Raw genomic sequence first — 19022 nt, forward strand, 5'->3', positions numbered from 1 at the left:
GAAATCCGGAATAGAACGGGACAGCCTCTCATTACTGCTGTTCTGAGGAAGAAGAGGTGGTCATATTTAGGCTATGTACTCCGCATGAAAGAAGGCTGCCTTCCTCGGACAGTGTACGACTGGAAACCAGGCGGCAGAGGAACACGAGGTCGTCCAAAGAACACTTTGCGGCAAACTTTTGATCTAGATCTGAGGACGGCTGAGACCTCATTAATACCTGAATGGGAAGGTGTCACCGCTGCAGCATTGCTTCGAGACGAGTGGAAAGGCTTCGTCGACGCCCTATGCACCACCAATGGCTCAGGTGGAACTAAGTTCTAAGTTAAGTAAGTGCGCTGGCGCAAGCTTGGAAGACTATTAGTAATAGAAATAGTGAGCCATCGAAGAGAATCTACGAGAGGGATAGTAAAGCCATTACAACGAAGGGGAGTACCAGAATTTTTGTTAAAAGAAAGATATTAACATTTATCTACATTAAGAAAAAGGCATATATCCGAAAAAGAAGTAGCAGCATGAGAAACCATGGTAGATGGACCAGTTTTGGTACGGCTGATAAGAAGCAGGTCATCTGCATAGGCAAGATATGAAATATCAGAAAATATAGCATTACACTTTTTTGAAACTTTCATGTGCAGAAAGTCTTTTCAAATACTTTTTGTTCGCTTTTAATTCAGTGTTTTGGTATTGGTCAAGAAAGAAATATTTAAAAATACTTTTGGTTTTTCTCCTTCACAAACAACATTTTGGCTTGCTATTGGTATTTTAATTGGTATTTTACAACAAATTATATTAAAGATTGAACTATAGTACTTAGGATTGAGGGTACAAGGAATACTATTCAAAGAAGAGATTAAAATTCTACGGAATCTTTGGGCTTCTTGTTTGGGGGAGTAAGATCGAAGGTCAGCTCGAGTAGTCGCTTAACATAATTTTAGTTCGTTTGGAGTGGAGTTCTGCAAAACTTTAAACATCCAGCATATGAGCTGCGAATTGTATTAATTTGGTACAATTATTGTAGCAAATCAATACATGATCGTTACCGATTGTCCCTATCGTTACCAACAAGATAAATAGTCTGCAAATTCTCCATGAAGCTGATATTTGAAAATGTTTGTCTCTTGAGAAATTGGAGTAAATCCCTCTGTTATCTAATGCAGATTAAGCATCGGCACTGTTTCTGTTTTTACCTCTGTTTCTGTTTTTGTCTAACCTCTTTCTGTTTTTCCAGAAAACAGAACGGAGAGGAGAAACAGGCTACCTGTTTTTGAAGGGCCTATTTCTGTTCTTTTTTTTCATCTGTTTTTCTGAAAAAGAAAGTTTTCTGAAAAACAGTACCAATGTTTAATGCAGATGCAAACTTTGGATATGTCTGGTAAGTTTTGCTTAATTCATCTTGGGTTGTGCATTCTCCCTCTAACAAGGAGCATAAGCAAATAAATTTTTAAACAGTTATGCTTGATCCATTGACCGAATAGAAAATCGATCCATTGACCGACTAACACTACAGTATTAGTGTTAATAAACTTGAAAATTAAGTACTTATTACTGCCACCCCTTCCTCAGATAATTCTGATACACCCTTTTAACAACCTATGTGCAAATAGCAAGTTTTGGCATGAGTCAACGTTTCACTCACCATTCCCTGAAAGTTTTACCCCAGTGATCTTAGCCATTCCGGAGATGTTGTAGATAATTCCAAAATAAAGAGAAAAGTTAAAACTTAGAACGAACAAAACTACTGCTTCACAGTTTATCCAACATGTTTTTGAAAAAATGTTGCAAGCAAACTGCCTCGTGATTTTTCCCATATCAGTAAAATTTTGAAAAACTGGTGTACTGAAAGCACATAACCAGCAAAACAATATAAGAAGAGAAGCAGGATTACCCTTAAGTGGATTGAACAAAATAAATGAACAATAAATGAGAGCTTCCTCAAAGCTCTCAATAGTCTTTTGCCAACCATGAATTCAGTAAGTTTCACGACAATATTTAAACTACTTTTTAAGTTTTTCAGAATCCTTCAAATACAGAGAAATGGAAATGCCCATATTCGATGAACTTATGCATCAACTAGCACTGTTTTTATCAATTCTTGGACCCTTACTGAAAAACCAAATTTAGTTTTGTATAGTAAGATATCCCTGGCATAGGAACTCGTACTTTAAAGTTTCAAGTGGTTCACAATAAAAAAAAGTATCTTTTATTGGGATCTTGTTTTGTCGGCAAAAATATCTCTCTTCTTCTATTTATTATCCTGATGAGCTCTGGCACAGTCAAAGGTTTCTTGATCCCGAAGATATCAGGGTATGTTTTAAAGCAATCAGGAACAAAAAAATTTTGCTACTTTCTCAGGTACTTTTATTTGGAGGGGAAGGCAGGGGATGCAGAAAAATCCAACCTTTTTTTTCAAATGATTTTCCTCTTGACCAAAAAACTCCAATTCTGTTGGTTCTGTTTTTCGGGTCAACTTTAACAATGACAGTTGACACGAAAATCCAAGCTTGTTTTCCATTATGTTTTTCTTGGCCAGAAGACTCTGGTTGTAAGTTCTAAATTATTTATTGGATAAAAGTTTGATTTTCTTTTGTTCCAATGGTCCGACACCTAAACCTGCTATCAAAATTTCCTCTCTCCCCTACTTCGTGATAAATAAACATTAATGTTAAGTGTGGTTCATCTCCTTTGAATAAAATGTTTTATGGTAAGCAACTATCAGTAAAACTCAATTTTTCAATGAAATAACCATAACTACAATTTTTGGTTAAACTTAATGAAACAACAAAACATATTAAATAGATTAATTGGAGTATATTATAAGAAAACATCTTCTTAGCGTTTTCCCTGCATAAATAGACATAGAAAATTTTTTTTTTATTTTAAATAGGACTGAAATTTATACTTTTGGTTACTTTCACAGTAAACAGTAAGTAGTGAAATAAAACTGAACACTAAATAGACATTTAAAATACACGCAATAGACTCATACAACACACCTTAAGAGTGTTTTAATATAAAATAATTACACCTCGATGTAAAATATTTCTCACATATCTCATATACCATCAGTTCTTAACATGTGTGAATTCTGTGTCGATGATATAAATCGTAACTCAAAGCAAAATTTCTCTTACAAAAACCACATTTGAAAGATTTTACTCTAGTGTGAATTCCTTGATGATTAGAAAAAGTGGAGACTGATCTAAACGCTCCCTACATTTATCACATTCAAAAGGTTTTTCTCAAGTATGAGTTCTTCAATGGGCAGATAAGTGGGAGCTTTGGGGGAAATTTTTCCATCATATATAGTGTGAGAAATTTTTTTTCAGTATGAGTTCTTTCATGATAAGATAAGTGGGAGTTTTGGGGCAATGTTTTCAATCATTTATAGCGTTAGAAAGGTTTTTCTTCATTATGAGTTCTTCCATGATAAGATAAGGTGGATTTTACGCTGAATGTTTTCTCACATGTAACGCGTTTGTAAGGTTTTTCACCAGTATGAAGTTTTTGATGAACTGTTAGGTTCGATTTGTGGTGGAATGTTTTCTCACATATATCACATTCGAAAGGCTTTTTTCCACTATGTGTTCTTTTATGTGCAGACAAGGTTGAATTTGATGTAAAACGTTTCTTACATATATCACATTTGAAAGGTTTTTCTCCAGTATGAATTATTTGATGATAAGAAAAACCGGATTTTGATGTAAAACGTTTACCACATATACCACATTCGAAAGGTTTTTCTCCTGTATGAGTTGTTTGATGAACTGATATGTTGAATTTTTGGCAGAATTTTGTCTGACATATATAACATTTAAAAGGTTTTTCTCCAGTATGAGTTCTTCGATGAGCTGATATGTGGAATTTTTGGCTAAATTTTTTCTCACATATGTCACATTCAAAAGGCTTCTCTCCGGTATGTGTTCTTCTATGTACAGACAAATTAGAAATTGAAGTAAAACGTTTCTTACACAAATCACATTCGAAAGGTTTTTCTCCAGTATGACTTCTTCGATGAACAGATAGGTAAAATCTTTGACTGAATCTTTTATCACATATATCACATTCGAAAGGCTTTTCTCCACTATGAGTTCTTTGATGTACAGACAAAGTTGAATTTAATGTAAAACGTTTCTTACAAATATCACATTCGAAAGGTTTTTCTCCAGTATGAGTTCTTCGATGAGCAGAAAGGTTGTATTTTTTGCGGAATGTTTTCTCACATAAATTACATTTAAAAGGTTTTTCTCCAGTATGAGCTCTTCGATGAACTGGTAGGTGGACTTTTTGGCTAAATCTTTTCTCACATATATCACATTCAAAAGGCTTTTCTCCACTATGTGTTCTTTTATGTGCAGACAAAGCTGGATTTGATGTAAAACGTTTCTTACATATATCACATTTGAAAGGTTTTTCTCCAGTATGAATTCTTTGATGATAAGAAAAACCACATTTTGATGTAAAATATTTTTTACATATATCACACTCGAAAGGTTTTTCTCCAATATAACTTCTTTGATGAGCTGATAGGCTGAATCTTTGGCTAAATGTTTTCTCACATATATCACATTTGAAAGATATTTCTTCAGATTGAACATCTTCATGTTTTGCTACATCATTTTCAGGTAATACCCTAATGTTACTTGGTGTTTCATGTTGAAAATTCAAATTTGTTTCTTTTCTTAGACATATTCTCGACAGATCAGACATACTAGATGGTGCACATTCTTCTTTGCAGATAGTGTTATCATAGAACGTTGAAACGGGGAATTCTGAAATAATTTAGAATTTATTCAAAATAAATCACCCCGCTTTTAACAGTTTTTACCTTACACAGCAAAATACATTTATTTTTAAAGACTCTTGGGTAGGAAATTAATTAATATTTAATTAAAATTAGAATTAATTTTATAATTATAACAGCAATTTATAAATGTAATTTATGACAGCGATAAAAATTAATTCCTGTTATTAATTAATTAATAACAGCAAATTTGACACGTTGCTCTGATTCCTCTAAGAATTCTTTATTTCTCTGATACTGAATCAAGAGCCGAAGTACTTTTTTTAAATTGTTCTTGATGTTAAACTTTGACTTTTAGTCCTAATTTCCTAGGAATGACTCATGAAACACAAAGGCTCATTGACTTTAAACGAAAAGAGTTTTTAAAGCACTTCACTTATTTAAAAAGATAAGATGAATAAAATTACAGAGAAATCTATCTCTTGCACCTGACTGCACCCTATTCTTATTTCACCATCTTTGGCTCTTAGTGTTGCATTAAAATCAATAAAAACTAAAGCGTTTTTGGAAGAAATAGATATGCAGGCGTCAGCCGCAACGAGGTGCGCAAAAAAGTGACTTTAGTTACTTGAGGACACCAAAAAAGTGACAACTCAGAAGCCGTCAGAGCATAGGCAGATGGATTACAAGGATCCCAATTACTACCGTAAGATCATCAGTGGCCTATGAGAGCTCAAAAAGTCCAGAAAGGCTGAAATCCTTATTTTTTTCTTCAACTGATTTTATTTATTTACTTATACAAAACGATAATTTCGATAAATGTGCAACTTCGATTATGGTACTAGGAACGAAAACTGAACTTCGGAAAAGAAAAAAACTTCAGTTATTGAAAAAGAAGCGTCTGCCACGACTAGATATAATCAATCACTGGACATCATGTCATCACTTCTTTGACTTTTTCGAAAGGCGATCAATTAGCTCGGATTTTGTCTTTAGAACAAGTGCTTCAACCAATCAGCATCATCTGCCCTTTCCCTTTCTTTGGAGCGAGCTTTTAATGCTGCTTCCAGCATACTTTGAGCAAGATCAATGTTCAAGAAGTCCTTCTCTTCCACAGCTTTCTTTATTCGTTCCCCTGCCTCTCTCAGAAGGGTATCGCCTATTCCCTTCTTCTGCTTAACCATCTCTTTTTTTCGTACAATGTCTGACTCTAGGTCCGCTATTTTCTGCTTCTTCCGCGCCATCTTCTGGATTCCTTGTTCAGCAACTTTCTTCTCAGCTTCAAGCTTCTCTCTCTCTCTGATTCTTCCTGTCTTTGCTCAATAAGGTATAGTTCATAGCTGGCTCTAGCTGATCTAGCCAGACAAAGCAGCTTCTTTATGATCAGCACACGCTCTGGTCTGTTCTCATAGTCGCGGAGCGCATCCGTAACAAAAACCTTAGCATTCAGCGTCCGCTCTTCTGTACGCGCTTGAAGGCTAGTCATCAGCAGAGCTGACCGAGAAAATCCTCTCTATACGTCTGCACTTCCAAGAAAAAGCGACAGAACTGCCCGGACGATCCAACCTAAGGCCTGATATTTCGTTTCACCAGATGGTGTTTTCAGTTTCAGGATCTTTTGCCCATAGCTGTCAATTCGAGGACTCTCTTTGGGTGGCGGCAAGGGATTTGACTGTAATAACAACCATTCTCCCTGGACTTGCTCGATGTCCGTCTCAAATGAAAATTCTCTCGCGATGCGGAGGATATCACTGCAACTCGCTCTTTGGCAATCTGAACTGGGAGGGCTTAGGCAGGCAAGGCTTCGGAAAAACTCGTTGTTCAAAGGGCATTTTGTCAGCAGGTACTGTACAGCAGCTTTGATATTCTTCCTGATCCTCAGGGAAAAAAAATTTCCTGCCTTTCAGAATAACTTTCGAAGAATCCAGGGCAGCCAGGACCCTTTCATTACACAAGGGTTGCTGTAGGTAAACATCTGCAGTACTATCTAAGCCCACAAAACCACCGAGGATCCGGAGATTGACATCATCAGCCGGTATAATCTGCCCCAAAAGAACTGTGCATAACCGTCTCAGATCAAAGTGTACTAAATGAATTAACGGCCCCTGTCGTTGAAATACACCAGTAAAAGCGGTGAAAGTTGCTACAGAGCTTACAATGAACTCAATTTCGGCTTTCATAGTTTGATTTTTTAGCCAACTTACAATTCTCAAATATTTCCCATTTGACATCAGGTACTTCAGAATATTTTTCTTTGGCACGAATTCTAGGAAATATTCTATCAATGCAGGCCACTGTTCGATCAAGCGGCTTACTGCTTCCCCTATGGTGAGCCATCTCGTGGGGACGTGCTTGACAAACTTATGCTGAGGAACTTTATCTTTCCGTTGGCACTGGTTGAAATCGTCAGAACGGGCTGGCCGTCCGCTGAAAAAGTGGTAAACAGCGATGATGATATCAGGTAACAACGATGATTATATCAGAGCACTCCTCCCCGAGTTCTTGTAGCCCTTTCAGGAATGCATTATGCACTGCATGAATGTTGCAGGTTCCAATATTCAATAAGCCTTTTGAATACCTTTTTCTCTTTTCTGAGTCTACGATTGACCACACTTTCTTATTGACAGCTGGACCATCACTTGCAAGCATCAGCAATCTCTCAAGTGAAAGTCCTTCATCTTCAACACTCTGCAGGATTTTCTTACTCAGATCTTCACTGGTTGCATGTCCCATATAATATGTCCGAAGATGCCGAGTAACCACTTGTTTCCGCTCTTTTGACCACTATCGAACTCTTTTTTGAAGCTTCTTTACCCCACTATTGTTCGTTGTTTCATCATATTCCAGCACAAAGTCAGATTTCTGGATGTCTTCGACTAGAATTTCTCGAAAGTACGGATAAATAGCCTCTGTCAGCAAGTATGTCATTTTTTTTTAGCATTTAATGAGAAGAATTCTGGTACAGCATCGGGGAACATTGTTCGGAACACCTCGGCAATATGATCACACGAAGCTGCAGCAAAAAAACTAGCTATAGTCTTTAAAACCCAAACTTTCTCCGCCCTTGACGCTGCATCTCGCTCGCAGAGCATTTCCAGATTCTTTCGTGGTATGCTATCGCCACTCTGTGAGTTTGGGTGGTTTCCGGTTGAAGCTGATGCAGCGAGTCTCAACTAACGCTGGTTTCACAAGGCAGAAGCATTCTTTTTGTGGTCTTGTGCGGCTGCATGTTGAAGAAGGGCCTAGAACCCTTTCTGGCAACTGAGTGTCTTTTTACAAACTTTACAATAGAACGAGCTGTTATTGTCGCTCCCTTTTGAGCACCACTCTTTCACTTTATGCCCAGCGCCGTCTTCCCTACTGAGCCAGCTCTCCAAAAATTTTGTCTTGCCCATTATTTACAGCGACCTGAAATAAGAATGGGTTTTAGGACGGAATTCGAAAACACATAAAGTTAATACAAATACAAACTGACAAAACAAATGAAAACAGGAGTTTAATCTTACATTTTGACGCCCTCAGACCTTTGGGCATGCATGCCTTTTGCAGGAAATGGTCTAAAATCAAAGAAACTGGCTAACACTGAAAACATACAGAAGGAATCTCGGCCTAACTGTCTATTTGCTAAGCAGCCAGGCAAGAATGGATGCTAAATGAATCAACGGCCTGAAAATAACCATACGCAGTTATGATACGGTAGAATTAATTCAATCAATCATCTTATTTGCAAGAGCCTAGATTTTAATACACACACAATAACCACGTTTATCACAGCCATAGACATCGTGCGTCTTGAAATACAGTCCAAACTATCAAAAAAGACTCACATTACTTATGAATTATGCAACAGTCGACAGTCAACTATGATATACTGTTCCACCAAAGAGATTAGGTCCGAAACATAAAAAAAGTGACTTTAGTGACAAAATGACAGAAATAGTGACAAAAAGTGACGGGTCCTAAGAAAAGTAACAAAAGTGACAAAGAGTGGCGGCGGCCGATCCCTGGATATGATTATAGAAAAGCATATTGAAATATTTCTAAATAAAAGGTGTGTTATTTTTTTATTCTCAAGGTGTGTCTTTTTCTAATGCTCAATTTTTTTGTACGTGTAAGTAAATCCTTGCAACAGAAACAAAAGAGATCTCATTTTTAAAATGAACAAACTTATCAGAAAGCATTGAGTTCTCTAAGCTAGAAAATAGCTCCAAATAAAATTAAGTTTGCCATTTTGTTCATGGAGTTCATTGGAATATGCAACGCCCCTCTGAATCCTTTTAGAAAGTGAAAACTAAAATATTCATTATGAAAAAAACAAAACAAAATAAAAACATTTATTTTGCATACTTAACAGCAAAATAAATGGATTATTATAGCCTTATTAGCTTTTAATCTGGGCTAATTTTGGTTTCCTTGAAGTTATACCATGCTTTTTAAAATATTGGAAGAGACCAAAAGTCTCAACCTTTGAACTGGCTTTTCTTTAAAGATCCAGTTTAGGCAAATAAATGCAATGGCCCAACTATTCCAGTCTCTGAACACTCCAAATGAAATAAATATACTTCTGTACTTTCGCAAAGTTAACCACCCATATTTTCAGGTCTACTGACTTGTGGATCATCCACTAATAGCATATTTCAGTTTCTGCCTTATTTCGCCAAGGAGTTGAAAATTCAATATTTTACCTGGTCACGGAAATATAGAAAAAGATACTAAAAAACATACCACTGTTCATATTAATATTTGACTCTGAATTATGAGGACGACAATCTGGTTCAAGCTTAGCAGATGCGTCTCTAGAAAAACTCTTCTCTAGGAAAACGTCATCTTTAGATAATAAAAAGGGATTAGTGCTTCTAAACAGTCTCGTATCCTCATTTGGCAGGGCGTCTTCTATTCAAAAAAAAATATGACAGATTTACTTTTAAAATCTCAAATAATGATTTCATGATGAGAAAAAAGGCTTAAAAAGAAAACTTCCTAAATAAGTTTAAAAAAAAAGAACACAGATGTTTCTTTTTGTCAGGATTAGCTGACTTTCCTTTTTTCTCATATTTAAAATTGAAGAGCTTATGGTAAATAATTATAACTAAAGGAAATAATAACTAATACCAATGGTAAACGAAACAAAAACAACTGTTTGGAGACAAATATGCACCGGAACAATATCTATTTTATGCTAGTCCCAAATAAGAGGAAGTCATCTAAGCTGCAGAAACAGGGTTTTACACAACAGCTCCATGCAAAGGTGTGATGCGGCGTAAATGATAGCAGCTATGCTGCAAAAATGCAGCACAAAATTTCCAACACATTTCAGCACAAATTGTGTGTGAAATTACAAATCGATCTCATACGCTTAAACTTAGTAAAATTGGAAAGATTTAGTAAGAGACCCGGGAGGAATATTCATGAAATATCCGCAGGGTGCTAGTTGAGTGGCAGCCCCCTCAATTTAGCTATGCTGATATCGTGGGAAGAAAAAACATTTTGCATTTCGAGAATATGGCACTTTTGTTTGTTTTATTTGAGAAATTAGTTTTTTTTATATAAAAAAAATATACAAAACGTAAGTAAACTACAACAAACAAACTACTATTACATAAGAATGGTCCTAATGAATATTACATAAGAAGATAATGAATTTTGGAATGTGAGCATTAAATAAATAGTGTTAATTCTTACTTTGTTTAGTTTCTTTACCTGCGTCATTTCTGCCATTTTCCTAACTAATCATGTTAGTTTGTTATGAAGACATTCTATGGCCTCTAGGCATTTCTATGTCGTATTTGAGCGGAAGACTGCACCTCAAACTTTGTGAAAGATGTATTTTCTTGCATGAAACACCAAAATACAATAAAATGTCAAGTTTCGGAGTGTTCCAACCCTTGCAAGCAAGGATCGATGGTATTTTTTGAATCAGCATGGTAAATTTAGAGGGGATAGGCTAATTTTCGTACTTGCCCCATTCCGTCGTGGTAAGTTTCACATTTTCAACACCTAGCACCCGGACAAATAGCTCAATCCGCAGAGAATTCAGCTGGGGCGGGAGATCAGTGTAAATGCGTATTCCACTTCCCTTCAACTTGTTCACCGCACCTAGCATTGCCTGAATGCTATGGACGCTGTTTAGCGATATAATAACAGAAGCCTGTCGACCAATAGTTTTCCTGCTCGTGATTCTGGCACTGCTTTTGCTTGTAGGGCGATAACACTTCGTAAGAGAAATATTTTCGATAATTTAAAATTTGTCTGAGAGAAGAGACTTTACGTTACTAATCACAGATTGAAAGTTTTTTTCAAAAGTTAGATCATGTCCAATCAAATTGAACCTCCTTTCTCTCAGTTCTGAGTCCAAAAGCTTAATACGCAAATCGTTGTTCCGCAAATTTTCTTGTTCTAGATTATTCTGAAACTTCGTAGATACTTTTATTAATTTTGCATTTTCAATCGACATTTGCCTAGCATTGTCTTTAAGAGCAATTATTGATACCGAAAAACTTTTCTGGTCTCCTAGTATTTAGTCCACTGACGCCTGTAGCCATGTCCTACCTTCTTCAATCTTTGTTTGAGCAACAGCTATAATGAGTGATTTAACCAGCACGTAGAAATCTACATTTGCATCAAATTACGCACTTTCAAAGTCCAAAACAAAGTAATATTTAATCTTTGTAACTTGAAAAAGTAATTTGGTTAGAAAACTTCACACTTACAAAACCTCCCATTTAGGTCAGTTTGAAAGAACCTCCCATTTGATACAACGGACTTGAAATCCTTTGTCCATGAGGACACGGGTTCGAGTCCTCGGGTTACTGATTGATTGGTTTGGGACAGGGATCAGCGAAGTGACTCTGTAAGCTCAACCAGAGTTGACTCAGCTCCAAATAGGTACATGGAGAAAGCTGACGGTGAAAAACGGGAACCCTTGGATGATTTACACCCCCACCACTTACTGCCTTTTCGAACGAAAGCAGTGATTCAGGAGACCTGTGATATGAAGGTCATAGGTCACCTGCACCACTTACTGTTTAATCCGATTCTTTTTGTATCTTAGCATGCTTAGTTTGATTAGGTTTTTTTCTCTTAAGTTTTTAATTTCTTAGGCTTATCCGGTAAAAAATGATGTTTTAACAAAAAAAAAGCCAAATGGCAAAATTTACAAAATGAAAAAAAAAATTGTTTTACCTGCCATGTACTGGTACAGCGTTTTAGCAGAGCAAACAGGGCTATAAACCTTTAAAATGAGTCTTGAGAAACCTTTGGTCTCACATTTTTCCTGTAACTTACATCTAAATGATTTTCATAAGTGATTTTAAAAGTAAAAAACCTTCGACACGTTTGAATGCGTATCTTTACATAGTATCTTACCGGGAGATAAGAGGTGGGAGAGTGAGGGGTCCAGACCACTCACAATCTAGTTAAAACCAATACGGTGTTTGGTCATAAAATGGCTCATAAGTTAACTTGGTATTCACGTGATGGTAAGACAGCAAACCTTATTGATTATGTTTTTGTAAACCAAAGACTAGCAGGATCAATACAAGATACTAGGGTATATAGGAGTGCCGTTATTGATGTTAAGAGTAAAAATCACCATCCAGTAGTGTCAAGGGTTAATTTGAAGCTGAAATATCGGAAGGGTAGCTACCCTCCAGGAAGTTATGATGTTGGTAGACTCCAGGATAGGAATTTGAGAGAAACTTTCCAGGAACAGTTGCATATTGAACTTAAGAGATTATAATTTGATACTGTGTAAGATAGTTGGAATAATTCTAGAAAAATAATTTGTGAAGTTGCTGAAGGTATATTAGGTAAGAAAGCTAGAACTGCAGATAAGAATATTAGTGAAAAAGCTTTATGTTAGACAGAAAGGAGAAAGGACTTGTACAAGAATTACCTTAGTGATAGATCATATGAAAACAAAAGGAATGTAAAGAAAGTGGAGAAAGCATTAAAATATGAACTAAGGAGGTGTGAAGTAGAGGCCATGGATAAAATAGCCGAGGATCCAGAAAATGCAGCTAGACGGCATAATAGTAAAATATTGTACTGGCATGTTAACAAATTGATAGGGAGTAGTCAATGTGGACTTGGCCCAGTTAAAGATAGGAATGGGGCCACAATTAGCGATAAGGAAAAAACCAAAGAGAGATGGGCCGAATACATTTGAGGATTTGCTTAACAGATATAGAGTTGAAGGAAGAGATATAGAGGAAAATGAAAAATTTCGTGATACATTCGATGCGAAGGAAGATTTGTTTTGTGAGGAGGAATTAGCGACAGTACTAAAAAGTAATAAGGCTCCAGGCGCTGATAGGGTGGTAAATGATTTCGTAAATATGGTGGCTCTGAGGTTAGAAATAAGTTACTGAAGATTATGAATATGATTTTTGAAAAAAGGGGAAGTACCTACCGATTTTAGGAAAACCTTAATTAAACCACTTTACAAGAAAGGTGATAAAAGTGAGTGTGGTAATTATCAAGGGATTAGTCTGGTCTCTGTAGGTAGTAAATTACTTAGTAATATGACACTTTTTAGACTGAGAGATGCCGTAGACAAAGTTTTAAGAGAAGAACAGTGCGGTTTTAGAAAAGGTAGAGAATGTGTCGACCAAACTTTCACTCTTAGGTTAATAATTGAGAAGTGCCTGAGTTTTCAAACACCTTTGGTCCTTAGTTTTATAGATTATGAGCAAGCATTCGATTCTGTTGATAGAAGAGCTTTAGCAAAGGTTTTATCCTTGTATGGTATACCAGACAAATACATTAAAGTGATAATACATTACATTAGTGCTATGTACGAGAACAACACAAATAGGAAATGAGGTTAGCAGCTGGTTTTGTATTGAATCAGGTTGTGTTCTATCCCCCTTTATATGGATTATTTTGATGGACTTTGTCTTAAGGAGCAAAGGAAAGGCAATGGGAGACCACAGAATCAAATGGGGAGGAAAAAGTTCCCTGGACTTAGATTTTGCTGATGATTTAAGCATCCTAGATGAAAGTGTGGTCAAAATGAGTGAAGTTTTAGAGGTTTTGCGAGTTCCGGATGCTAGAATAGGTTTGAAAATTAATGTTAAAAAGACTAAGTCACTAAGGCTAGGAATAAGCGAAGATGAAAAGGTAAAGTTGGGTAATGAAAAGGTTGATCAGGTGGGCAGCTTCACTTACCTTGGTAGTATTATTAGTAAAGATGGTTGGAGCAGTGAAGATGTTAAAAGTAGAATAGCCAAGGCTTAGGGTGTTTTTTCACAGTTAAAAAAAGTTTGGAAGAATAGGAAAATAAGTCTGCAAACCAAGATTAGAATATTAGAAGCTACAATGATGACAGTGGTCAAATATGGCTCTGAAGCAGGGGCGCTCCGAAAAGCGGATGAAGATTTGGTAGATGTTTTCCAGAGAAATTGCTTAAGGATTGTTATGGGTACCCAGCTGACTGACCGTATTCCAAACAATAGGCTATAAGAAAAATGTGGTTCAATATCGCTCTCTAGGGCTATAATGAAAGAAACGTTGAGGTGGCTAGGGCACGTCGTGCAGATGAAGGATGACAGATTGCCGAAGATTGTTCTTTTCGGCCAACTATCTAGGGTTAAACGGAAAGCAGGTCGTCCTCGTCTGGGGTGGGAGGACGTCATAAAGAAAGATTTAAAGGAAATGGGAGCTTCATGGGCGGGCGTAAAAAGGGAGGCTTGGAATAGATTGGCATGGAGGAGGAGCGTGCGTAGCTGTGTTGGCCTCAGGTGGCTTAGTGCTGCGGTGAGTTGTTAGCAATAGTAGTAGTAGTAATGTGCTAAGATCTTACATCTTTTGTCAGAAAACGCTTAACAGTTAAAAAAATATACAAAACGTACGTAAACTAATATTATATAATATAAAACATAAACTAATATAAAAAAATATACAACAAACAAACTAATATTACATAAGAATGGTCTGGACCCCTCACCCTTCCACCTCTTATTAGGGGCGTTTTTTCACTCATCAAAGTGCTAAGATCTTAAATCTTTTTTCAGAAAAAGCTTAAAAATGAAATCTTTGAAAAAATATATTAAATCTTTTGTAGTTTTTGTGCACACGTCTTTCATCATTCTGCTCTGATCAGCGGTCTGAGAACAATGATGAGCATATCGTCAAAGTTTTCTCATCATTGTTCTATATGGCAGAACAGTGGCGGTCTTCACACTTTGTGCTAACATCAGTGAGCTGTAAGATCTTAGAGCAAAGATGAGTTAAGAAGCGATAATCTTTACAGAAAGATGTAAGATCTAAGTGCTAAAAAACGGGCCTATTGACAGAGAATATTTTCTATTAAACATAGAATATGCCGTGTATAATTAGCAGTTACCATAACTTACCATAACTTACCATAAAAATAAAGAATGGACAAGTTTCGGGGATGGGTGACTGTTGATTACAGAAAGTGATAGGAAGTGATATAAAGAGACCCCAAGTAGAGGTGCTAGACATAATCTTAAACATTTTTATCTTTGTTAAATCATTTTGCGCATTCTGCCTCTCCTCAATACTCCTCTCTACGTTAACTTTTGCTTAGCTCTTTCCAAGAAGTATTTTCAGAACGAAACAAAAACGTGAAATTCATAATTTTACGTATTTTTCATTATTATCAAAATTATATTTTGAAATGCTTGAAGAAACTGTATTCTTTGAAAGAAGAAATCGAAGACTAGTCATTTAATTATTCTTCACTGATACGAGCACATACTATTTTTAATAATTAAACAGATAGAGTTAGTTCAAAATGACAAGAAAAGCAAGAAAAAGACCATGGTAAACAAGAAAAAAGACTGCTTGTAATACATATTATTTTCTAATGAGTGGTATTTCTCGAATATATAATTTGATCTGCCTATCTTCCTAAAATTAGCTTAGTCTATTCAAATACTATAAATGCAAACGTTAATAGAATCTAAAAAAAAAACTGGGTTTATCAGTCCAGTAGGTTAGGATACAAACCCCCACGGAAAAGTAATCCAAATTTATCATAAATAAAAAAGAACAACAGTTTTTGGAATCCTCAAGCCAAGAGCCATTTATCCTCTTATCCAGGAAGAGAGACTGTCAGCTGGATGTCTTGAACAACAAACTTTTTAAATAGGTCTTGAGAATACATAGTAAACTAGATGAAAACCTCACTTTATATATTATTTGTTATCTAAGGACAGAGGTAACAATGGTAAGGCCAGGGGTAACAATTAGTCTGAGTGGGTTATCTTTAACACAATAATTGTGTGGCCAAGAATGGTTAGGAGGTTAGAACCAATAAAAGGATAAAGGAATTCGCTAGTACCTACTGCTTATATGTTTTTTTTTTAAGTTTAAGATAAATAGATTGTTTTTAGAAGTTGATTAAAAGCATTTTTCCACGAAATAATGTTTTCAAATAAAAGTAAAGAGCTACATCAAACCAAAAATGTAGAGAAATAAAGTTAACATGTTCCAAGCGTAAAACTACAACAAAACACCCTCAGTAAGTAAAACTCATAATGAAAATAAATTACAATAAATAAACAAGTCAAACTCAAAAAAGGGAGAAACCAAGATGAGCAGGGCTGACACCCTCCCCCCTGCCTTCTGGAGACCTGTACTCACAAAAATTTTTTGTATCTGCATCTATTCCTTGTTGTTATTCCATTAACAAACGCACTTAGGTTACCTTTGATCAGCCCAAAAAACTAAATCTATTTTAAGTATAGCATCAAACCTGTAAAAATCAATACTACTACTACTACTAACGACTCACCGCAGCACCAAGCCACCTGAGGCCAACACAGCTACGCACGCTCCTCCTCCACCCCAATCTATTCAAAGCCTCCCTTTTTACAGCTGCCCACGAAGTTCCCATTTCCTTTAAATCTTCCTTTATGACGTCCTCCCACTCCAGATGGGGACGACCTGCTTTCCGTTTAGCCCTAGATGGTTGGCCGAAAAGAACAATCTTCGGCAATCTGTCATCCTTCATCCACACAACGTGCCCTAGCCACCTCAATCTTTCTTTCCTTATAACCCTAGAGAGCGGTATTGAACCACATTTTTCGTAAAGCCTATTGCTTGAAATACGGTAAGTCAGCCGGGTACCCAGAACAATCCTTAAGCAATTTCTCTGGAAAACATCTAGCAAATCTTTATCCGCTTTTCGGAGCGTCCATGCTTCAGAGCCATATTTGACCACTGTCATCACTGTAGCTTCTAATATTCTAATTTTGGTTTGCAGACTTATCCTCCTTTTCTTCCAGACTTTTTTTAACTGTGAAAAAACACCCTGAGCCATGGCAATTCTATTTTTAACATCTTCACTGCTCCAACCTTCTTTACTAATAATACTACCAAGGTAAGTGAAGCCGTCCACCCGATCAATCTTTTCATTACCAACGTCACCTTTTCATCTTCACTTATTCCTAGCCTTAGCGACTTAGTCTTCTTAACATTGATTTTTAAACCTGTATTAGCACCTGAACTCGCAAAACTTCTAAAATTTCATTCATTTTGCTCACACTTTCGTCTAGGATGCTTAAATCATCAGCATAATCCAAGTCCAGGAAACTTTTCCCTCCCCATGTGATTCCGTGGTCTCCCATTGCCTTTCGCGTGATACTTAAGACAAAGTCCATCAAAATAATCCATATAAAGATGGATAGAACACAACCCTGCTTTACTCCTGATCAAACAGTTCGTGGTAACGAACTGTAAGTAAGAGCGACTCGGCTCAATAGTAACCGAAACTCTAAAAACCGGAATTTTGGTACCAATAGATACATCAAAAGAATCAGATTTTAATTTTGATTTTAAATATATAAGTTTCATCAAGTTTAATCTTACCCATCAAAAGTTACGCGCCTTAGAAAATTTGGCTGATTTTTGAAAAAAGGGGGAAAGACCTCCTAAAAGTTATAGAACCTTAATGAAATTCACACCATCATATTCAGCGTATCAGAGAACCATACTGTACAGATTTCAAGCTCCTATCTACAAAAAGGGGGAATTTTGCATTTTTTTTTTGCCAGAAGAAAGATCACGGTTGCGTGTTTATTTGTTTTTTTTTCCATGGGTGATCATATTGATCCAGTGGTCCTAGAATATCGTAAGAGAGCTCATTGGAACGGAAATTAAAAGTTATAGTGCTCTTTTTAGGTGACCAAAAAAAATGGAGGGCAACTAGGCCCCCTCCCACGCTCATTTTTTTCTTAAAGTCACCCAATTAAAATTTTGAGATAGCCATTTTGTTTAGCATAGTCAAAAATCTGATAAATATGTCTTTTACGATGACTTAATCCCCCACAGTTCCCAGGGGAAGGGCTGCAAGTTATGAACTTTGCCCATTGCTTGCATATTGTATTGGTTATTGGGAAGTATACAGACATTTTCAGAAAGAATTTTTTTTGGTGGGGGGGGGGCTTGAGGAGGGGGTTACTCGGAATAATCTTTCCGTGGAGGATGTTTCTTTAGGGTAAGGGACATTTCTATGAAGGGGGCGCCGGATTCCCAAGCATTATTTAAAAAAACGATCAGAAATTAAATTAAAAAAAACGTTTTTTCTTGAAAAAGTTTTTTCAACTGAAAGTAAGAAGCAACATTAGAACTTAAAATGAACAGAAATTATTACGTATATGAGGGGTTTCTCCCCCAAATCAATGCCTCGCTCTTTACGCTACAGTTTTTTTAGTGCTTTCAAAAAAGCTATCTATTCTAATTAAACGGCCTTTGTGATTCAGGGGTGTGTGAATTAAATTTTTTTATAACTTTTAACGTAAAGAGCGTGGTATTGACTAGGGGGGGAGAACCCCATCATATACGTAATAACATAAACGTAATAAAAAAAAAACAATAAAAAAAAACAAGCGATACGGCTCAATAGTAATCAAAACTTTTAAAAACGGAACTTTGATGTCAATAAATGTATCAAAAGAATGTGTTTATAATGCTGATTCTAAATATACAAATTTTATTAAGTTTAGTATTACTCATCAAAGGCTACGAGCCTGAGAAAACTTACTCGATTTTTTAAAGAGGAGGGAAACATCCCCTAAAAGTGAAAAAATTTTAATGAAAATCACTGTCATATTCAGCGTATCAGAAAACCCTATAACATAGGTTTCAAGCTCATATCTGCAAAAATCTGCAACTTTGTATTTTTTTCCAGAAGAAAAATATACGAATATAGAAGTTCGTTGCGTAAGTTAATTTTTAAATTACGTCAGAACCAAATTTAGACAGCCATTTAGCAAAAGAAAAGTAAAATTGTTATGCAAATATTGTTTACTTA

General features: G+C 36.1%; 1 protein-coding gene across 6 annotated transcripts in view; it reads right to left on the bottom strand.

Moving 5' to 3' along the window:
- Window positions 1–2985: 2985 nt before the first annotated feature.
- LOC148940568 (uncharacterized) overlaps window positions 2986–19022 on the bottom strand; it is a 41475-nt gene continuing 25438 nt past the window's right edge. For all 6 annotated transcript variants that reach the window (XM_089105417.1, XM_089105414.1, XM_089105415.1 and 3 more), the window contains one exon: window positions 2986–4769. In XM_089105417.1, coding sequence (XP_088961543.1) covers window positions 3391–4769 — 1379 coding nt within the window. In that variant the 3' untranslated portion in view covers window positions 2986–3390. The remainder of the gene's footprint in view (window positions 4770–19022) is intronic.

This window comes from Artemia sp. Qi Xiang Cuo, chromosome 19, assembly GCF_049724085.1.
Source record: "Artemia sp. Qi Xiang Cuo chromosome 19, ASM4972408v1, whole genome shotgun sequence".
NCBI classification, from domain to species: Eukaryota; Metazoa; Arthropoda; class Branchiopoda; order Anostraca; family Artemiidae; genus Artemia; species Artemia sp. Qi Xiang Cuo.